This window comes from Streptopelia decaocto (genome assembly GCF_964273445.1).
Source record: "Streptopelia decaocto genome assembly, chromosome: 7".
Classification (NCBI taxonomy): Eukaryota; Metazoa; Chordata; class Aves; order Columbiformes; family Columbidae; genus Streptopelia; species Streptopelia decaocto.
In genome coordinates, this window is record NC_138661.1 from 63,773,355 (window position 1) to 63,796,558 (window position 23,204).

The following is a 23,204-nucleotide window of genomic DNA, read 5'->3' on the forward strand; positions in this document are numbered from 1 at the left end:
TTTCTTACTTACAATACATCTATTAATTATTAGTTAAATATAAACTAAGCACTCTACTTCTAAACAATGTATCACTTAATCTTCTGTCTCCCTCTTGTCATGCAGAAGGATCTAAAATTGAAAAACATCCCCTCGTTTTGCAGGTGGGCAGAAAGCATTTATCTCATGTCAATTGTTTAATGATGGGTACATCTTTTACAACTTAATCACAGTATACATTAATTTGGCAGCTTCTCTCCACTTTAATCAAAACCTTTGAGACGCCAGCACAATTCTGTCAGAGTTTCAAAGGCGGCGGGTGAGACGTGGCATGACACCAGTATACCCAGTATCACACAGAATCACAGAGTGCCAGGGATTGGAAGGGACCTCAAAAGCTCATCCAGCACAATCCCCCCGCCGGAGCAGGAACACCCAGATGAGGTTACACAGGATCATGTCCAGGTGGGTTTGAATGTCTGCAGAGAAGGAGACTCCACAACCTCCCTGGGCGGCCTGGTCCAGTGTGTTACCCTCACTGAGAATAAGCTTTTTCTCAAATTTAAGTGGAACCTCTTGTGTTCCAGTTTGCAACAATCTTTTTAAACATGTCTTACATATAAGGGAACTCCCTAAAAATCAGTTGTGATACTTTTCAATCACAGCGGTTAATGTTGGCAAGATTTGTTAATGACGCCCCTGCTGTCCTTTTCTGTCTTGTTGCAGGCTTATGGCATATTTACATTAGTCAAATATTTATCATGATTCTTTAGGTATATTCAAAGTTCCTTTTTCTGTGTTCAAAGGGCAGCAAAGAAAATAACGTCACAGATATTTCCCTTCCCCAACAAACCCCTCAGGTGAGGGCTACCAACACATAGAGATGGGTTCTGACCTATGCAGGAGAAATTTCACAGAATCCCAGAATGTCAGGGGTTGAAGGGCCCTGGAAAGCTCATCCAGTGCAACCCCCCATGGAGCAGGAACACCCAGATGAGGTTACACAGGATCATGTGCAGGTGGGTTTGAATGTCTGCAGAGAAGGAGACTCCACAACCTCCCTGGGCAGCCTGGGCCAGTGTGTTACCCTCACTGAGAATAAGTTTCTTCTCAAATTTAAGTGGAACCTCCTGTGTTCCAGTTTGCACCCATTGCTCCTTGTCCTATCATTGGTTGTCACCGAGAAGAGCCTGGCTCCATCCTCCTGACACTCACTCTTTAAATATTGATAAACATTAATAAGGTCACCCCTCAGTCTGCTCTTCTCCAAGCTCCAGAGCCCCAGCTCCCCGCAGATGCTCCATCCACCATCTCCGTTGCCCTGCGCTGGTCTCCCCAGCAGCTCCGTCCCCAGCGCTCAGCGCTCCCGTGCGCTCTCCCCGCCGCCGGGGGCAGCACCGGGCCGGGGAATCGTTGAAACAACTTCCAGCGGGCTCTGAATCCCCGTATCATGTTTACCGGGGCGAGCTTGACGTTAATTACATCGTTGTCCCTTTTGTCCGAACAGAATCGATTTAATTTAGTTGAATTCCCGAGGCGGGGGAAGCAGCGCGGGCCCGCCGGAACCGCCCCCCGTACCCCGCCGGCCTCTCCGGCCCGGCCATGCCCGCCCCCGGCAGCCCCATGACGGGGCGGGCCCTGCCGGAGCGTGGGGCCGCGGGCGGGGCCGGGGCCGCCGCTGCTTCCCCAGCCGCCGTCCTCCAACGGCCGCCGGCCCGGGGCCGCCATGGGGCTGTGCCTGCCCTGCATGGGGGGCGCCGTCAAGGACGTGGTGGAGACGCCCGACCCGGTGAGTGCGGGCCCGCGGCGGCTGCGGGGCGGCTTCGCTCTCTTCCCTTCTTCCGCCCGGATGTTTGTGAGCGGGCGGTGACGCCCAGCGGCGCCGGGGCGGGGTGGGGGGGGACGGGCCGGCTTCCTTAACGTGGGGCCGGGGCTCCGCGAACGCGCTCGGTGCGAGGCCTCACGGTGCCCGGGGAGCGGCTGCGGGGGAGACTCGGCCCAGGCCCGGGAGGGGGAACTGCGGGAGCTCCCCCCGGCCCGGGGCCTGGCACCGCGTACCCTCCCTGTGTTCTGTCCCAGCCCTTTCCTTGGCACTTGTGTGGAGGGTTTGTGACATAATCGAGGCCAAGGTGCCCCTCATTTTAACCAGAAAAGGAGAAACTCTGCTTTTCTCTCCAGTGCACAGTTATGTTCACTTTTACCTCACCTTCACAGGGTGAAATTTATTAATGTTTACAGATATATAAACGGTGAGTGTCAGGAGGATGAAGCCAGGCTCTTCTTGGTGACAACCAATGATAGGACAAGGGGCAATGGGTTCAAACTGGAACACAAGAGGTTCCACTTAAATTTGAGAAAAATCTTCTTCTCAGTGAGGGTGACAGACACTGGAACAGGCTGCCCAGGGAGGTTGTGGAGTCTCCTTCTCTGCAGACATTCCAACCGACCTGCACATGATCCTGTGTAACCTCATCTGGGTGTTCCTGCTCCATGGGGGGTTGCACTGGATGAGCTTTCGAGGTCCCTTCCAATCCCTGACATTCTGGGATTCTGTGAAATTTCTCCTGCATAGGTCAGAACCCATCTCTATGTGTTGGTAGCCCTCACCTGAGGGGTTTGTTGGGGAAGGGGAATATCTGTCACATTATTTTCTTTGCTGCCCTTTGAACACAGAAAAGGAACTTTGAATATACCTAAAGAATCATGATAAATATTTGACTAATGTAAATATGCCGTAAGCCTGCAACAAGACAGAAAAGGACAGCAGGGGTGTAATGAACAAATCTTGCCAACATTAACCGCTGTGATTGAAAAGTATCACAACTGATTTTTAGGGAGTTCCATTATATGTAAGACATGTTTAAAAAGATTGTCGCAGAGTAGTATTTTTAATGTATTGCTCAGCTCAGCCCTTCTTCAGGCATTTTTCTCCGCAGTAACATTTAGATGTCTCTAAGAATTTCAGTTTACCAGGTTTGTTGGGGACCAAGGTTACTAAGGGCTTGATTATGTCAAGTGAGATTCATGGTTGAAGCGTCTTGCTAGTTATTTATGAGTACTGGTCTCCAGAAATTACTCTGTTGAAATATATATATATATATATATATGTGTGTGTGTGTATATATAAAACCAAAACCAACCAAACAAAATAACCACCACCACCCCACACAACAGGTACTGTACATAGTCTTGTGATAATTTTAGTCCTTGGCTGTTAACCACAAACATAGACCGTCAGTGCTTGATTTGAAAGAGCCAACTGCAAAATATCCATTATTTTCCAAAGAACAAGCAACTACAGCGTGATGTGACACCGTGGTGCCATGTAACCAAGCACGTATTTCTGCAGGAACCGTAGCGTGGGGACAGAAAGCAAACAGTCAAGTTGACTTACTTTCCTTTAACTCCAAAAAGGCATTTCGCACCATGGGCCTTCTCATTCCAATCTGAATTTTTTGGAGTGAAGGCGTCATGCAGGCAGCTGAATACAGAGTTCTGGTGGGGTTTGACTGTAGATATGTCAGCAGCTGCTCCTCCAGCACATTAGTCATTAAAACCACTTTGTTCTTGCAGACTGGCAACCAGGGGGGAAGATGATGCTAAATGACTTAAGGTTGGCATTTTGTGGCAGTTTGCTTTGCAGATTTGAGTCATATTTAGAAGTTAAGACTTTGAAAAGAATGTACAGACTGTACTGGGATAGAATTTCACTGTCTTTCACGTTTTATTTAGGAAATAAAAAGAAGACAACTAGCAGAAGCTGCTGAAAAGAGGCAGATGGAGGTAATGTCTGATAAAATGCCATTTATTCAAAATGCATTTTGGTAACTGGTTTGTGGGGAAAATAGCTCAGGCTTCTGGAGGAACACTAGATACCATGGTTGGATTGTGAGAATCGCCATTAAGTATTTTCATAATATTATTAATATTTTACCTTTGTCCTATTTTAATATGTACTTGCAGTAGCGTTTCACCGCTAGGTAAGTGCCCAGAGACCATTGCAAGATAACCGAGCTTATTTGAATGGGAGAAATTTTGCAGTAGTTAGAAAATAAACTAAGAACTGAATACCAAGTTCAACATTATTTTTTTCCCCACTATAAAACTTGAATATGAAAGATTGAAAATCCAAACTGGATTTGTCAAACAGCTGTTGTGGTGGCAATTTCTAGTGCTTCTGCACTTGTATTTCTCTTACAAATGCAGGTGGTGGGCACTTGCAAGTTCAGTTTATCAACCTGGCAACAATTGAGCTCATTTCTCAGCTCAAATTCCAGCAAAGAAGAAGTATTAACTTATTCTGTCTTTTTAAGGTTGCTAATCTTTAACTACTTCAGTATCCTTAAATTTAGAAGAGATAGGGTGCAAATATTCTAGCAGAGTGTAGAACTAGGAAGCCTATTTCTTCTGTTTTTTTAAAAAAAAATGCTTATAACATACACTATACAAAATCTGCAATAAATCAAAAATGTGATTAGAGATCACAGCTGAACTATGAGGAAAGAGGAACGTGTTGTTTGTATGAGCGTTAGTGACATTATGTATTGAATTAAAAATCGACCGTTATAGACGAGGACCGTATTGATCTGGTTTTAAGGGAGTTTGGTGAATAATTAGAGCAACAGCTGAGTGGTGCTTCAGAGTCCCTCTTTAAAAACTATTTATTTTGTGTCAGACTACATTCTAAAAGCAATCCATGTGTCATGAAATCTCAAAGGGCTTTTAAGCAAACCTGTAGGAAATACACTTTTGAGAAGTGTATGAAATGGGGACATCCCTCTATGGCTCTTAAGTTGATAAAAAGCTTCCCTGGGAGGAAGGAGGAGCAGAACAACTTATAGATGGCTCTGGAGTTGCATGGTAACCGTTCAGCTGCTAAAGAAAAACGTAACTATCATTCTATGGTACTTTTTGTTTTCTTAAAAGCGAAAGAGCTAAAACATCTACCAGATTTTTCAGGACTATGAGAGTGTTTTAGCCTCTGAATGTTGGGCAACAGAGATGTCTTGCAGGTAGTCTAATTAAATTTCCCCCTTGTGAGGGATAAGGGAGTAGATCACATCTTCTTCCCTGTGTAGTGTTTTCCTGTACGTGCTTCTGAACCGTTCGTTATTCAGCCTGAAATGGTGTGAGATGTTCTTCCTTTTGGGGTGCTGTAGAGAGAGTCTGGGTACCTAACTCACCTGAAGGGCCACTTGTCTAAAAGTGAGAAATCACAGACTCTGAGCAAGTTAGTATTTGTTGGTCAGATTTGCCATAGTAGCCTGTTGAGAATAGCGCTTGTTACCAAGGCTTTGAATTTCAGGTGAGAGCATTGCTGATTTCCTTTGGTAGGTTTTCACATCTTGTGCATAGCTTATGCTGTAGCATCAGAACCCTAAACTTACTAACAATCAGTTTTTAAAACATTTTCTTTCTAGGTTCACAGTGTTAACTGTTTGTAGTTCAGGTGTTCCTACCATCTAGTCCAGGCCCTCATCAGACTCACCGTGAGGATGTGACGCAGGCAGTTGACCACATTTCGCATCTGTGTCCTGCTGCTCTCCACACGTCCTGTGAAGCTGAAGGGTAGACTGTCACACAGGTTATTTCTCGCAGATCACAATTTAGAAGTTGGATTTCTCACAGCCTGGGCTAGCACTACTATAATATCACCACCTTTTTTCTCCCCCACATGTAGAGTTCCCATTGATTTCTTTAGTAACTACGCAGAGCTTGTGACTTTCTCTGCCCGCTTATTGAGTGGTAGAATAGAAGCTGTCATTCCAATTTCCATCATCTAGATCCTATTCTCTAGGGAGCCTTTTTTGATAAAAGAGATGGAAGAAGTGAACGGATGATGAAACAGCTAAAGTTCTTGGAAGTTCTGTCTGTCCAAATTGTCTCTTCCCAGTTAATTCTGTTAGGAAGGGTGAGAATAGGCCCTGACTATGGAAAAAAACAAACCACCAACTAAAAACTTATGGGACTTTTGGGAAGGGAAGTTCTGGTTTTGCATCTTAGGATGCAAACCAGGTACATGTAATGGCATTAAATATGTTGACCTGGATGTAATAACAGTATTAAACAAAACCACCTTCGCATACCAATAGCTCACAGTATGAAGAAGCATCCTGAAAGGTCTGGGTTTATGTAATAATAGCATTACTTGATGTTTCATTCTTTTCATGCAAACCAGAGTTCCCAAAATGCTGTGGCCAAGACTTGCAGTTTGGTTTCTATCCAGAAAAAGAGCTAAGTGGTCTTACCCAAATGTGTTTTGTCCCAGGCTTCCTCTCGAGGGATTAAGAACGTTTACTCTGTAGAGCAAAAGAAAAAGAAACAGGAAGAAATAGAAAAAAGAATGGCAGCTTCGGGTTCCGGAGGAGAAGGAGGACTAAGAGTAAGTTCAAAAAAGAAACATGATGCAATTGTCCTTATATTCACTGAGAAAATCCTGTTTTGTTGTCATCTATAAGACGGAATAACTTGAGGAAAAGGCAAGAGGAAGGGAAATGGAATAGAAGTGGAAGTATGTGTCATTATCACACAGTGTTCTCAATGAGATTTCATTTCTAGGGCACAAAGGCAGCAAGGATGGCAGAGAGCTTATTTTTCTTTTTTTCCCTCGTCTTCTTCCCCAGTTTCTGCACTAACACCACATCAGTTTTACAGTAGTCAGCACTGGGCACCTCCTCACCGAGGTGACCTGTACTCAGCGTCCCTTTTCAGTACCAGTTGAGATTGTCTCCTTTCCCTCAGAGTTTATAGAAAATGTTTGATCTAAGTAGGGGAATGGCTTTGGGTTTCACATACCTGTACCTTTTTACAAAAAAAAAACTGATGACTTTACTGCTACTACTACCACTTTCCTAATATAAACTTTGTCTCAGAAAGCCAGACAGAGATGTAATGAAGAGTTAGAATCTCTCCAAGGCAATAAATGCATCTGCTCATTGAAACGCAGGCCTCCTAAGCCTTTGCCTCTTTCCCTTATTGCTATAAATGACTCAGGATTGGGAGTTTGGGTAAGAAGCTGCTGGTGGGCTGCATGTTTCTCACTTTCACTATAATAGGGAGTTTATTGTCTTTAGACAGCCTTGTGATTTTTTTTAATGGGTTTTTGTTTGTTTTGTTTCCCTTTTCTTCACACAAACCTGTGGTGCATTTTGTTGTTTTTGTCTTTAGTGGCAGGTTGGATAAAGAAATACAACTTACGGAGAGAAGACGGATGTTTACTGCCAATAACTTGCCAGTTTCTGCAGCAGAGCGGCACTTACCCATCATCTGGCTTTTGCTGTTTGCATATGAAGACCCAGCAGTACTTTGCCATCGTGGGAGGACAGATGTGGAAACATCCAATAAGAAACTTAAGAACTAACTCTGAACACTAAGTTTTGGCCAAATTTGTTTGTTTTATGTGCATGTTTTTAGTGCTTGCCTGTCAAAGGTGGGGAGATGGGTTTTATGATGTGGAAGTGATCTCCTTACCTGTAGTCAGTCCATACGAGTTGTCTGGTCAGTTAATGTATGTATGTATGTCTGTGTGTGACTGGCTTAGGCACAGCTCAGGTGCCCACGTGGTGTTTTCGATGCTTATTTCAAGCTCTACAATTCAAATTTTCCCTAAGTCCTTACGTAGAAAGCTGTTCATAAATAGATACATTTGAATATGCGGGTGACAGCATTTCTGTTCAGTTTCCTAATGACTTCTGAGCTACTTAGGGATTTAGTGCCTTTTTCAGAAAAGAAAGCAGATTTACGGTGGGCCCTTGAAAATGGAGGCATTTTGTTGCTCTAGTTGAAAAAGATAGAAACCTTTATAAACGCTGTATACTTGCATAGCGAGAAAGCTGTTTTGTTATGAGTCTAATTATTGTTCTCATTTTCTGATGTGAATTTCTGATTCTGTAAGTATTTATAATGAACACTGGAAGTTAAATTAAAAATACTGTCATTGTTTTCCTTTATTACCACAAGAGGGCAATGCTGCACTTCTGAGGATTTTGGAAAAAAGCAAGAGACTTATTACATCATCTCTTAGACTGTTCATTTCCTAAATTTTCTGTAGTATCTAGGCGGGTTTGTCACAGTGCAGTAGTATTTGCCAAATGCCCAATGCTCTGTGACTTTTAATCTGTACCAGCAATGTCTGTAATCCCTCTCTCCAATGTGAAGCTGCCTTTGATTATTTCAAGCTACCTAAACTGTGATGTTACAACTAGATTTTCAAACTAGTGGCCTTGAGCTGCTGCCTTGATAGATGAGGGAGATTTGTTGCAGCATGATCAAGACTGAGAATTTAGCCAGAGAGCATTTTGCTTGGCCTCAGTGTGTTACTGGCCCCATTTTTGACCTACTTTAGGCTATAAAGGCTTTTTTTAAACTAAATATTTCTTCTTTTACCTCCCCAGATAGTGTCTCACGCTGTCTTAGGAGCACAGACCTGACACAATGAGCTTCCTGGCTTAGCCTGGAATTGAGTTGAGAAGGGAGACTTTTCAATTTTAATATAAAGGTGTTTGAGCTTAAAGGCCGTGTCCTTCACTTTCCTTTGATTGCTGGCAATTGCTCTCTTCAGTGTATTAGTTGGTCATAGGGAATTTTAAGTCTAATGAAAATGCATTGAAATATAATAAAATATACTAAACATTCATTTGAAACGTGAATTCAATCCAACATCTGACACAGTGGGTGTCTGACAAAGACACTTAGTCACTTGGGATATTTCAAAGTTAATCCATTCTTTTCACTCTCCATCATGCTGATCCCCCAAAAACTATATTGGGAGGAAATAACCATCAGCCTCTTTTGGCAGCTTTTCTCAAAGGTGGGAGGAAAGGTCTGAATCACCTCAGACTGAGTGGACCGTGTATTCAAGAGGCGATTCTTGCACTTTAGGATTAATATGGAAGAAAATACTGCTCTCTCTCCATCCTTTAAGTAAAAGCCAGATATGTCTGTGCTTCTTAAGAGTCCTTGTTTTGAATGTCAACGTTATTCCTACAACTAAGAAACACAGAGGATTTGGGGTATGTAGCTCTATATTACAATAGCTAATTGATAAAGAGGTTTCTACACCATACCCATCTAACTGCTTGAATGGCCACTCTGAACTGACTCAGAGAAATTGTTTGGGTAAATAAAACCACGTCATGTTGGTTTAAGCTTCTTGCTAACATTAATTTCAGTTCAGAATAAAAACAAACCCAGCAGTACACAACTGATGGCTACCTAAGTGTAGTTAAATAGTAAGGCTGAGAGGTATGTGGATCAGAGCTGCTCTGTACCTGTAGAAATAGACACCTCCCCTCTTTCTTGCCACTTAGCGCCACGCTGAGTAAATATGAAACACAATAGGAATTTTGCCTTTATTTTCCCTAATCCTAGGTGTTTACTTCACCTTAGAGGCGGTTAAAATACACCCATTTGTGTAGATTATCTGGGCAGTGGACGTTTGGTTTACTTCACACCAGTACCATCATTATTCTTCTCTCCACCTTCTGAAAGCATTTTCAGTTTCTTGCAGATCACTCAAAATACTTGCGGCAAAGACAAATGTTTGTAAACTGAACGGAGAAACAATTTCCTAGTCTCAGCACAGCCTCCTTCACCTGGGGGGGATGAGAGCTGCAGGTCTCCCCTCTTGGTAACCTGACATCCAGCTCAGCCCCCTAAAAATCACACTCAGTACCATCACATCATACACCGTGGCACAAAAACCTCCAGAATCCTGCTGCTCAGCTTTTTAAAATAAGCCTTAGGCTCCTAACTCATCTGAGCAGTCCAAGTCACAAAATAAATCTCCTGGTGACTGCGACAGCATCACCTTTGCTGGAGTAACAGGAAATGAAACCACCTGCTACTGTGTGTTATGAAAATACACAAAATGATGCCTGGGAGTGTTGAGGGCGGAACCCCCGAGGTTTGGGAGGACACAGAAGGTGCGTCTCCATGGGGGTAGGTCACGCCACTGCAGGCCCTTAGGAAACGAGATGACTTCAACGTGTGGACTTGGCACGGGGACAGACTGAATAGTAGGGACACAGCTCATCAGGCACAAGCGGTGCCAGCAGTTGGACTGGGACGGAAAAACCTCTCCAGCTCCATAAATGTTCGCGTGATCCCACGTGTCTGTTCCACCTTGCGTTAGATTCCTAACATACCACAGGCTAAGAAAGTAGGAGACACAAAGCCGAAAAAACCCCACTTCACCGCCTCCCGGTCGGGTACTGCCTATCTGCACTAACAAGGCACCATAAAACCTAAGCCCCGGAAGAACCAAACCCTTGAAAACGTCTCTAGCAAACGCTTCTGTAACACCGTGGTGCCACAAACAGCTCATTTGCCTGCTCCAGAATGAACGCATGTAATTAATTCAGTGTTGCATCTTAAGTTACAAGAAACTTGCTAAACCTTCCCACACATATACTGACACCTCCCTGTTTCACCCATCCCCCCTGACAGCCCTTGAACTAGTTTCCATAGATTTTATAAATTGCCTCTAAAATGCTGTTCGGAAAAAGTTGGTAACGCAAAGGAAGGAGCAGTTGTCACTGTAATAAAGATAATAAAAAGAATCTTAATCAGTTATGTAAATAATCCTGCTCGGAAGAAAATCTCCAGTTAATACACGAACAGGGAGGTGACAGAAGGTACCTCCCGTAATAAGCATTAACAGATGTTACAGTTTCATTTCTAAACTAGTTCTTCATTGCTTCCAGCATGGCAATGCTTATTTGACATCATACAATAATAGTAGTTTTTAAAAGTAATCTCACATAATTTAGCCATCTTGAGTTTTAGCACAGTTACTCATTCACAGCCAGCAGGAGTTCCCATGGGGTTTATTCTACAACCCAAAGAGGACTTTGAGAAGGCTTCACTGCAGCTCATAACAGTTCAACTCTTTAGAATTTTCAGCCTCCTCAACACTCATGTTCAGCTGAGTTATGCAGCGACAGAAAAGCAAAAATCACTGCACAGCACTCTTCCTTACAGTCACCTTCCATGGCTAGTTCAGCATTTCAGCATCTCATCACCTTTCAAAAAGAAACTATTTCCCAGTCTCAGCACAGCCTCCTTCACCTGGGGGGGGATGAGAGCTGCAGGTCTCCCCTCTTGGTAACCTGCCATCCAGCTCAGCCCCCGAAAAATCACACTCAGTACCATCACATCATACACCATGGCACAAAAACCTCCAGAATCCTGCTGCTCAGCTTTTTAAAATAAGCCTTAGGCTCCTAACTCATCTGAGCAGTCCAAGTCACAATAAATTCCCCAACTCCTATGCTGCTATAGGGTCTAGCACCCTAAGAAAATACCATTTGTAACACTTACCTTCTAAATAAGAAGTTGCCAGCCCCTCCCCCCAAAGCTCACTAGCCTACCACATTTTTTTAATTTGCTTTATTGATGCTTTAATTTCCTCCTCTCCGATCCACACCCACACCAGGTGCATCTAATGCACTGAGTCCCACCTGCAGCTTTTTACACAGATTAGGTGGTAGTGGCAATGCTGTAAAAGGTCCTTTATAGGTCTCCCTTTCTGCAACTAGGTTGAAGTTTCAAGCCGGGAAATGGTTTAATCTGATTTTTTTTTAAGATGCTTGAGCACCCTGAATGAAAAAAATGCCATTTTGATAGTTACAGTCCAAGCACATAAAGCAATTCATGTTTAATTTAAAATCTTGGTTTGGATTTAACAGGCTCACTTGTTGAAGTTTAATATTAAAATAAACCTTACAACACTCTTTTTATAATTATCTGCTCTGAATTTATTAACGTGTGAATGCCTTCAAATATTTTAAAGAAAAAACCTAATAGTAATGCAAACTTTATCTTGGATGAGGGAAGTACAAGAATTTATGTTTAAAAGAGTGACTTATTTCAAAATAAACATCCGACACTTTCACAAGTTGTTTCTATTTTCTTTTTCCTCTGTTCATTTAAAACCAGATCTCTCCGTTCATATATTAAGAAGGTGTTTTGTTTTCAGCTGTGCTGCATTTTTAAGAATAGTGTTGCTTACGGTCTGTTTTATGCTCCCATAAGAGCTACATATGTTGCTTCTGTGACAACTGGGTCTTCCTATGGCTTTTCAAATGATTTCCTGCTTATGTTTAATCTGCCTAAAATAAGAATAAAAGGCTGCCATGTTTCTTTCCCAAAACACGTTTGAATGTGTACCTGAGTATGGTGCAACCAAGCAATTGTGACGTGTCTGTATTTAACAGAAGTTTTTAGATGGCGAGGTAAAAGGGTTCCACAGAAATACAACACAATGTGCTGATTTTAATATGGCACAGAACATGAAAGAAGAAGGTCTTGATCCTGCCCAGCCAGCAGATCCTCTGCGGTTAAAGACCACAGGAACAGATCAAAAGGATGTGTTTTGAAATTAAACTTCAAAAAATATGGAACAATACCACTTGGTACTTAAATATTATTTCAAGAATGCTTTTGGTATTTTCTTTCCCTGCAAAGGAGAATTAATTTTCAATACAATCTACTTACTACCTGTAGTAAGTGAATGCTTGTCCCATTCACTGTGTACCACATTATTAGGTTAGCAGCAGTATTGGATATTATAGGCATCCAGTCAGTAGTAGCAAAGTGCGGGAACACAGATTACAAATAACAAATAAGACTTCCAAAATGGATGAGTATTTAAAAAAAATTTATTTCATTTTTAATGAAACAACTGAGTTCTGCTCAAATTTATACAGTCAGTGAAATAATCCTATAAAATGATTTTTCTAGGACGTTACAAGGCACATAAATTACCAAATATAAACATAGAAAAGTAGCCAAAATAATGAACTAAGCCCCCATACGCCTTCAGCTATTTTAGAGGTGTGTGAGTGATTTACAAGAACGTGAATCACTCTACTGACAGGGTAATGAATATTTCATGTTTGGCATGACCAACAAAAGTACAAATCGGGAAGGAAAAGCCGGGATTCGGGAACAGCGTCGTGTTTTGTGGCTCGGGAGGGACTCACGTCTTCAGAGGATGCTCCTGGGGTCAAAGGGTTGGGCATCTTTTCCTGTTTCCCTTAGTGGTCCAGCGCCCGTACCACGGGGTGTCTATTGTCTGATAGAGGAAGGGGCAACAGCCCAATTTCCCCTGGGGCTTCTATTTTGGGCAACTTCTTAAAAAAAGCAGGAAGGATTGACATACAGATCTAGCGCTGAGAATTGTCTTTAGCTTTAAAGAGTAGATGTGCAGGGCGCTTCTTGGGCTTTTTTTGTATTAAAAAGTAATTGCTTTGGGAAGTCATTTGGCATGCAAAAAGTCTTTATATTCTACTGGTTAAGAAAATCTTGCAACCCATAAAAATAGTCAATTTTTATTTCGTTTCAAGCGGCGTTACCAAATAATTTCCACAAATATTCGTTTTCCACCTGCATATATATTTTTCAACTAGCCTAAAAATCAAGGATTCAATGTAATAAGATTTTCATACAAATATATTGTATTGTGTATTTTCTTCCATTACCAGGATCCACTCCTTTATGTAACTCTAAGTATACATTCACATATTAAAGAGTAATAATTTGGCTAAAAATATATGTCTATTTCTTATCTGATTGTAGTAATTAGCCTATGGAGGGTAATTTGCTATAAAAGATACAGTACTAGAAATAAATAGTTCTACAATTCGAAGATCTTCAAAATGGGTTGCCATTTCCAGTCTGTCTTAAATTTTCCAAAGTCCTTTTAAAGCAGAAGCTAAATTTACTACACTTGAGAAAATAATTTGGACCTACATACATAGAGTCCCGATCACATGAGAAGCTTATTTCACTTAATCTCCTTCTTGGTTTTGTAATGGGCAGAAACAACCAGGTAATTGTCTGGATTCATGTCCCTGAGGGTTGGAGATTTGCTCTGGATCGGAGAAGTTTTCCCATCCACCCGGGAGATCTGCAGCATTCGGCACGGGTCGTGCTTCAGTAAATAACCCGCAAAAGTCTCCCATCCGCCTCCGACGCGAACCATCACGTGTTTGTTGTGCAGCATCTGAAATGGCATATACCGAAAACAAACAAACAAACAAACAAACAGCTCTTGAAAGTGAATAATTCACGGGGAAATAACTTTTTTTTTTTTTTTCTGATGGGAAAAGCTGTGCTTGCTTTAATTAAAAGTCACAGGCATGTTAATAATCTGCTTCATAGGGAAGGAAGGGGAAGGGAAGGGAAGGAGAAAGGGAAAGGGAAAGGGAAAGGGGAAGGGGAAGGGAAGAAGAAAGGGAAAGGGAGCGAGAAAGGGAAAGAGAAGGAAGGGAAAGGGAAAGGGAAAGGGAAAGGGAAAGGGAAAGGGAAAGGGAAAGGGAAAGGGAAAGGGAAAGGGAAAGGGAAATAAATAGTAGAAAGATTCTTAATTTAATAAGTAAATTAAAAACTGTAAGAAAATGAGATAGCATTTAAAACTCAAGGTTTTAATATTTTATGTAAACAATGATAGATGTTCTTCCAGTCCTGTAGCCCAAGTGGTCTTGTTCTCTATGTGTTTAGTATAAACACGTTAGGGAACATGAATTTTTTTTAGATTTTTTTTTTTTTTTTAATATGCTAGTAAAGATACTATTTTACATGTCTTGAAACTGTCTTTTTTTTTTCTAGGATAGGAAACTATAGAAAAGGAGTAGTGAAGGACAAATGACCAAAACAATCACCTTCATCTCCTAAAACATCAAAATAATTATGTAAGAAAATGAAGTACCATTTAGTTGAACAATTTAGTATTGCTGACATATATTCTATCTAAAACAGCCTAATACTTTAATTAAATTAGTCTAATGACGGACATCAGAAATAATATATCTGGAACGGTTTGGAGATATCTGAATTTATGCTGAGTTGCGAAAGAAAATACAAGTAAAGTCCCCAGGCTCTTACTAGCAGGAAATCTCAGTACTGCTGACTGTATTCCACACACACCAGGGTTTGACCAACAAAGCAATTTCAGGCTGAGAGGGGTATGCAACTGCCAAATTAGGTACCTGTCTCTAATGTATATCCTCCAAATCCACACTCATTTTGTGCCTAAACTCTATGTTTTTCACCAAGTCCCGATGTCACTTCTCCCACGGCCGCACCTCTGAGTTCAGCTGGCAGTTTCACTAATTTCTCCCTTCTGTTCCACCACACGGAAAAGTCAAAGAAATACCAGTGAGGTATCATAACGCAGCGTCTTCTATAGAAGCCACATGATAAATCACATATTGAAAAGTGCTTTGATTAGTACATCATATGAAATGCAATCATCATTTAGTTGTAGTGCCAGAAATTCAAATTTGCCCCTGTAAAAGGCACACCACAAGATGCTTCATGTCATCAGGGTGGTGACATTTGGATTTATAGCTGCAATGTGTATACGGGCTCTTCTATGCATCCTAAACCTCCTCGAGGGCTGATAGTATTGGCAGTTGAGACTTATGTACCACATAAGCCTTTTGTAACATAGCACGAGTCAGATTAGCACACATAGCATAGACAACGAAAGAAGAAAAATTCCCTGTCAAACAAAATCACAGAAAATTAAAGGTAAAAATGTAATTGGGGAAAAAAAATAAACAAATCAAACCAAAACAGCCTAATAATATGTTATTTGACTTGTGTTACGTGAGGCGACAGATTCGCCTGGAGTGAAGAAAGCGTGGCAAACTGTACAGCTTTGTGATGCTGGAAAATCTGGGTAAGTTTAGAAGGAATCAAACTCTTCATTTGAACAAACAGCTGCAGATGAAATCTTGTTAGAAAGTTTTTCTTTAAAACATTTTAATGCAAGGAAATTCTTGTTTCTGCATTCTGGTTTTTATGTGAAACGCAGTGGGAAGTCAATTCAGCTTTATAGATACGGAAAAATAAAGTTACTTCTGATCCATCCTAACGAGAGCACACTCAAGTACTCTCCATTTAATTAACATCTCTCAGCTCCTGAGACATCCTGTGCTGTTGCTCTGGGTTGTAAAGTGTTAGTCTCTGCAATAGCTATACACAAGGGAGGTTTTTCAGACTCACATCTTTGCCAAATAGACCTTTTCTCTTTCCTCTCAAGCTTTGTGTTTTAATTTCAAGGCTTCATTTGAACTGGAAATGGTATGAGCAGCCTTTAGCCATATAAGATTTGAATCAGGTCTTTGGTCTGGACAATATATCAGGAACGAAGCAAATGGTTTTTACATCAAGTTTGTAAACTGCAGCTCAAACGGTGACATAGCCTTGAGACAACAGAGTCTACAGAATTTTATTTAGCGGCTTTCTCCTCTTTGAATGTCTAAAAAGCATTCGAGAAATGCCCCAAAAACTTTTCACAGAAAAGCATTTGAAGCCCAACTTTAGTCCGCTGCAACATGTGATGTGGGAAGGAATTAATTGTCGCTGAATTTCAGCTTCCACGTATTGTCACAGGGGGGTTCACGTTCCAAGAGCAGCCAGTATCTGGACTTTTGATTAAGAGCTGGGAATGGAAAGTTAGCAAAAAGTATATTTAGTTCCATTTCCCTTAGGGACTACTGTGCAGACAAATAAAACCTACTGCTGGGATGTTATTTCCTGATGCTCAGGTTAAATTTACGTCTTCTGCCTTTCCACTCTTTTTTCTTTCTCTTTGTATTATTAGACTATTATAAAATTCATTGAATGCTTGCTTTCTATAGAGACTGGGTTTTCCTATATGCTAAATATAGTCATTGTTCACACTGTGCTGTGCTGTGCCACAAAAGCACCATTTTACTGCTATGGCCATATTTTTATGTTAATAACACCAGCACAAATCTAGAATAATTCTGCTAGCTACAGAACTGAAGGATTTCTCACCAAAAAGAAAATAAAAATAAACAAATACAAAAACAAACCCCAAACTTGCTCTACTTTCTAAGTGAAAAAGCAGTTTCCTCTGCAACATATTTCAACCGAAGGTGAAACTTTTGAGTCTTTTATGATCCACCAATTCAGCTTTTCCATTGCATGAGATCTCTGAGAAATATAAAGTTGGACTGTACAATAATAAAGATCATCAGTCACTTATCAATGTAAATAAATTCATGACATACATGTATTTTCACACTGCTATCTAGCCAATTGATACTGAGAAAACCCTTTCTGTAAGATAAAATCCAACATATGTTTATGATATCCATAAATCTTCCTTATTTCTGTTGTGTCTGAGGCAGGGCTGTCAGCAAAGCTGTTCCCTTTGGATCTGTGTTGAGGTTAGAACAGTTGAATCTATGGTGAAGGGAACAGATGAGAAACCAGATGACCAGACAATAGCATCAGAAAAGGAATTGCTTCAGTATGCATTAAGGCTGTATCAAGAGATAACATGAAAATAGTCAATAAAAGGTGAACTAAGTTGTCATTGTATAGGACTTTGGTATCAAAGTGAAATGTAGTCTAAATGGTTCTGGTTTTCACATGAATCAGTTTAGAGAGTTTTATGCCTTATTCAAGACAGCCTGTATGTAAATGTATTTAAGCTTATGTAAATGAGCATAGTTTTACTGACTTAAAAAAAAAAATCTCTTTCATTTTATTGAAACTGAAAATCTGCCCAATGTTGTTATTCTTCAGATTATATTATAACTTTCTTAAATAATATTTTAGGGAGGGGAAGCATTACACACTATGGATCTGTTCCAAGTGCTGCAAAAGCCAACAGAAAGAACCCTATTGACTCGAAAGGAACTTGGGCTGGGCTCTGGAACACAAACACAGCAACTCAAAGCAAATCATAGCCTGGACTTACTTGTTGTGATTTTAGGCCAACTTCAGAAACAATGTAGGTTACATACTGAGAGAATATTGACTATAAAATCCAAGGATGTTTGGCAAAATAATGCAGTGGCTGTGCAAAGTAAATGTTGCACTCCCAAAGTGAAATGGTAATGACATTGGGAAAGAGAAGAACTGAATACATTTTACTGAATATGAGCCGCTTAGATTCATTGTTATCAGCAGATAGAACCCTTATTTCTCTTATCTTAGCACCTTCTTTGAGAGACGCTCAGCCCATTAGATGGGCTTCTGGATCAATATGTTTTTACACTGAGCCCAGAGACATCCCAGGCCAACGCCAAGGAAATCCCAGTGCTGTTAAGACCTATCCACATTACTGTGCCAGACCAGTACCCATAGCGAGCTGGAATAACTCCCCATCGTCACTGCAGGATTCGAGGTCTGATGTAAATACAGACACACACGTGGTAGACTCAGACGTGGCACCTCTACTTTATGATTTTGCTGCAACCCCCACTGATGCTACTTAGGAATCATTTTGCTCCAGCTTGTCTGTACCATTTACATCAATGCTCTACCATCCTGTCTTTCACAAATCTCAGTATTATTCACTAGCCATTCTTAGTGAAAAGGTGAGGGCAGGACACAAAACTTGGACTGGGAACAAGACCCAGATCTGGGCTACCAGCCTTCCCCAGCAAGTCTCTGAGCCTTTATCTAAAATAGGGTATTGTCAAGCAATGACAAATGATTCCACAGGGCACAGCAGACTGGATATAGCATTGCTCCTTGGTCCATGAAGGTGTTGATGAGACCCAACATGAGCAAGTGAGAGGGCAATGGACAAAAATGCAGAGCTGCAGCACTGCTCTGTGGACCATGGATTAGTCCTTAATAGTGATGTATAGCAACCACATATTTCTGTAATATTAATGGTATCATACTGACAGTTTACTCATTTCCAGTAAATGCCTGTGTACAGTAGTAGGCATTTACACCAAGTTTTCTAAATACATTCAAATGGGGAAGTGAATTTTCAGATATTTGCAGGTAACTGTTGCTATGTGGAGTTTTTCTGCTTCCCTGACAATTCGGTGACCTGAAAACGCCATCAAGTTTGTGTGACAGTCATCTGACTAATTGCTGCAAGCCACCTCATTTCAGATGCTAAAAGTACCTTGTTAGCAGAGATCATGCAACTTCATCTCCAGAGTTCATTGTAAAATTTAGAGCAAAATCCTGCAATAGCATCAGATTTGAATACCACTCAGGTTAGATTTAGACACATTCTTCTTTTTAAAAGTTTACAGCCACTGCAGTATACATTTTATAAAGGGCATAACTGCTGCTACATACATAGAGTTCATCCTTATGGACACAAGGGACCATGGGAGCAATTCCCAAGTGGATATGGAAGAGCACCAGCTTCCAGCTGGAAAGCTACAAACTTTCCCTCCATCTATTTTTATTATTTTGTTGGCTTTCCTTCTCATTTTGTCATCAAATTTGTGTGTTGTCTTCCTAGAGAAAAGTTTGAGTCTGATAAAACATAAAGCTTATTTTAGACTTTTAAGAACTCACTAATGTGCCTAAAGTGCATCTTGAAGGAACTCAAATTAAACCTCAACTCTGCAAAGCTGAAAAAGTGCAAATTATGTGACCAATTCCAGATATTAATTATTCATCCACACAGAAGTAATCTACTTATAGCATATTAATGTGTGTTTTGGCAGGCAACAGTATATTAGTCCCTTCCAATGTGAATTATCCTATGATCCGATCCTATTAAGAAAAAAAGAAACAAACACAAAACCATCTCTTTCCCCACCTGAAACACCCGTCATCCCCCATTAAGTCCCATTTTGCCTAGGCCTTCTCTTGATATAGGATTATACTAAACTGTTTTGGATTATGTCTACTAGTTTTAAAAGTTCCAAATGATGCAACTTGTATCACTCCAGGCACTACATATGGATTTATTTAGGGACCTCCTCCGAGTTTCTGTGTTGTTCTAAAACCCCAATAAAGGAGTTTGCACTTCCCCTCTCTGCAGACACCATGATAATGACATGGAAAGTAGACAGCTCGCTGGATTAACATCTCCCTCTCATTTTCAGGGATTTATATGTAGTAAATCACACTAAATGGATCTCACTTAGCTGGAAAAAGCATTATAAAAAAGCTCAGCTTGAAAAAAAAAAAGATGTCAAGAGCACACAGTAATTGCTTGTCACAATATTTCTAGCTGTGCTAGAGCTGGGTTTTATAATTAACACACTTTCTGAATTATAAAGAACTTTATTTTAATGTTCTGTCTTGGGCTGTATCAAACACATTAAGTTTATTGAAACAGTTAATTGAAACGATCTCTTACACTATGTTGTACAAAAAAAAAGAATAGGATGGAATGATACTTTATAAATCATTTGTAAGCTTCACTGATTCAAGTCTGTATTCCTGAAAACAATCAAATGCAAACAGTCCTGATTTTATAGTAAATATTAATGGTGGAAAATAAACCAGAATGGAGGCGTTCATCAGGATCTCTACATCTCCATTTTTGGGCAGAATAATATTTATTGCTTTTTGTCACTGAACAATGAGCTCGGTTTTCATGTAGAACTTAACAAAGTTCCCAACTGCTTCAGCAACACCACCACAATTATATTCTCTATTGATTGACATATGGGGTGGGGGGGAACAACACCAAAAAGAAGTATTGACTTAAATAGGTGGTACAAAAAAATCGTATCACTGTCATCCCAGCTGGAATGATTTTCAGTGGCTGCTGATATACTGAAGCCTGATAGATTTTCCAGGTCAGGCACCCTCAGAGGCCTTTAAAGTGTATATAGACCAGGCCTTACACTAAATATCAACCAGAAACCTCCTATAATCCATTGAGTCATTTTTTCAGTTTGTTTCGGATCCAAAGAACAAGCAGACTTTGTGTATGCAAACACAGAAGGCATCTAAATAATCATCTCCACATGTAAATACACAAACGACAATTTAAACTTGAGACGTATGAAACAGAAAATGGCAGGTGTATCTGCTTTTTTCCTTTTCAATATCTGGCTGTCACTTCATTCAGTCAAACGAAATTCATCAGAGAGAACTATAGACTTATCTCTCTTCATTCAGGGAGTCAGCCGCAGTAAATACAGAGGTTTTAAGTTTACCCTTATCTATTTTGAAGTTAAAAGTGAGTAAGAGAGGCTTTCTGAGCTAAGTACTAATTTCCATACATTCTCCTAGGCAAGAACTGTTGTATTGAAGCGCTAAAGATAAAAGAAGAAATGTTAGTGGTGCAATATATTACACACAGTGACATCATTAAGACAAACACTAACTTTCACCATATTTGTGGTGGGATCCCTGATCTGTGTCTGGTGCCCAGCACACAACAAAGAAAGATTTAGGGTACAATGATGTATTTTCATACCATTTACCATATTGAACTCCAAATGCTTCAGATACACACATCAGACTCACATTAGTAATAAGACTCAGCTTTTTTAAAAGCTGCCTACCATCAAGTAAGTTAAGACATGAGAGACTCATAATGTTTAGTGTCAATCAACTGACACCTTTAACAGCCACTATTCTCCAAAGGGAAAAATGTTTGATTTTGAATTGTTATAACTGTGTTTCCATTAAACTGTCATTCCTACCAAGATATTTGTCAGTTTTCTATCACATAATTGAGCCTCAAAAAGGATGTAGAAATTCTTCAGCATTTGTAAAGTGACAGCATCTTATAGTATTAATATTATGTACTATAATTTTTTATTTTAATACAGCATTATTGTAGCATAGTATTGAATTACATAGGTATTACCTATTGTTTCACTCTTAAATCTATTAACAAATTTTGCAAGGAAGTAGAAATTGAAATGTTTAAATATATAAATAAAGCAAAGACCCAATCTCCAAATTTTGGAAGCTTACTCAATAATACAAACACTTTTGTCTCCTATTCCTTCTATAGACTTAGTGTGACTTTGAAAAGTTTAATCTGGGAATTAATAAATTGAAAACTTGGCACAGAGTGTAATGAATCTGGGTAGACAGTAGATAGATACTTTCTTCAACTTTGCTTATTCAAATCTGACCTGAAACATGTAATTCTTTGTGGGCTTTGTCAAATGTCTGTGGTCTCAAAGCAGAGAGCTGTTGCCCAATTGTAAAGCATGTTTTCTTTTTGATGATGTTAGCAAAAAGATCAGAGACTCAGTTAAGCCTGGACTCTTATTCCTAAAAATGCTGCTGCCAGCTCAGGCCTTTGCTGGTCTGATTGAGGAAGCTTTGGAAGCCAGAGTTGTATCTGATTTTTGTTCTTCAATACCGTGTAGGAAAGGTGGACATTACAGGTACTAAATTATTTAACTGTATCATTTATGTATCCTCCTTGCTCACAGGGTTTTTCTCTCATAACAGAAGTTGACTTCTTAACACAGTTCCGCATCAACATGAAAATGCCAATTTTCAAGCGGCAGACGGAGTGCTGTTGGAAACATGAAGAAGCACTATTACTTTGCCACAAAACCAGAGGCTCACTAACAATACTTACAACATAATGCCTGCAAGCTTCAAAATACTTAAACATTGATATGAAGATGATCCATGTGAGGTACATAAGCTAACTCCTGGTCTCCTAGCAGATTAACTAACATACGCACCAAAAAGTGTCAGAGGAAACAGAATGAAATTTAATAAAACCAAATGAGACCAGTTACACAACATTTTCATTAAGTGGCTGATCCAGTTCCTACTGAAGCCAATGGGAATTTATCTAATTCTTCGAAACATATTTTGGGTCATGTTTTTCTGAAATCTGAACCTGACCCTTTTACTAAAGTAAGTTTTTTTTTCTTTTCTGAAGAAGCCTCAAGGATAAGGGCTTTAAAACTGTACCCACCATGTCCTTTGTTAATTAAATCCGCTCCTTTCAAAGCAGCCCTCTCATTCTCCTTTTCATCTCATAGATATTTCTATGAAAAGATGCATACGAACATCAACTTCTTTGCTTCACTAAATATCACACTGTGGAGAGTTCTCTCCTATTGGAACATGAACTCGTCCTTCATTAACAAGTCAGTCATTTTGCTTGCATGTTGATTTCTCCTTTTTCTAGACTGACATTACTCTTCATTCATCATCTGTCCATTCAGCAACTGTTTTCACTTGCAAAACCACTCCTTTCGATGAGAAACTTCAGCAAAATGAGGGCAAATAAAGTTCACCTGAAGTGAGAACACCTTCGCCTCTTGGGACTCAGTTTCTCTTTGAACCTTCTTTATTCCATTTACAAGTTCCTACTACAGGATCTCTGGGCCTCATTTGAGATTTCCACCTCACAACTTTTCAATTTATTTTTTCCCATACTTATCTGACTTATTAAACTACCTTATCAGTCAAAACTCTTTCTTTATAGTGTTTGTGAAACACTGTTGTAAGATGTCACATTTTCAGCCCAGGGCTGAGGATGCAAC

At 40.2% G+C, this 23,204-nt stretch overlaps 2 protein-coding genes across 3 annotated transcripts in view; one reads left to right on the forward strand and one right to left on the reverse strand.

The window, feature by feature from the left end:
* Positions 1 to 1,566: 1,566 nt before the first annotated feature.
* SVIP (small VCP interacting protein) lies at positions 1,567 to 8,614 on the forward strand. Its single transcript, XM_082057722.1, is given in 5 exon segments — positions 1,567 to 1,631; positions 1,633 to 1,768; positions 3,712 to 3,762; positions 6,248 to 6,361; positions 7,147 to 8,614. Coding segments are annotated over 5 exon segments (366 nt in total). The 5' UTR covers positions 1,567 to 1,581; the 3' UTR covers positions 7,162 to 8,614.
* Positions 8,615 to 12,620: 4,006 nt separating this feature from the next.
* GAS2 (growth arrest specific 2) overlaps positions 12,621 to 23,204 on the reverse strand; it is an 86,791-nt gene continuing 76,207 nt past the window's right edge. For both annotated transcript variants that reach the window (XM_082058123.1, XM_082058124.1), the window contains exon 8: positions 12,621 to 13,984. In XM_082058123.1, the coding sequence (XP_081914249.1) occupies positions 13,766 to 13,984 (219 nt within the window). In that variant the 3' untranslated portion in view covers positions 12,621 to 13,765. The remainder of the gene's footprint in view (positions 13,985 to 23,204) is intronic.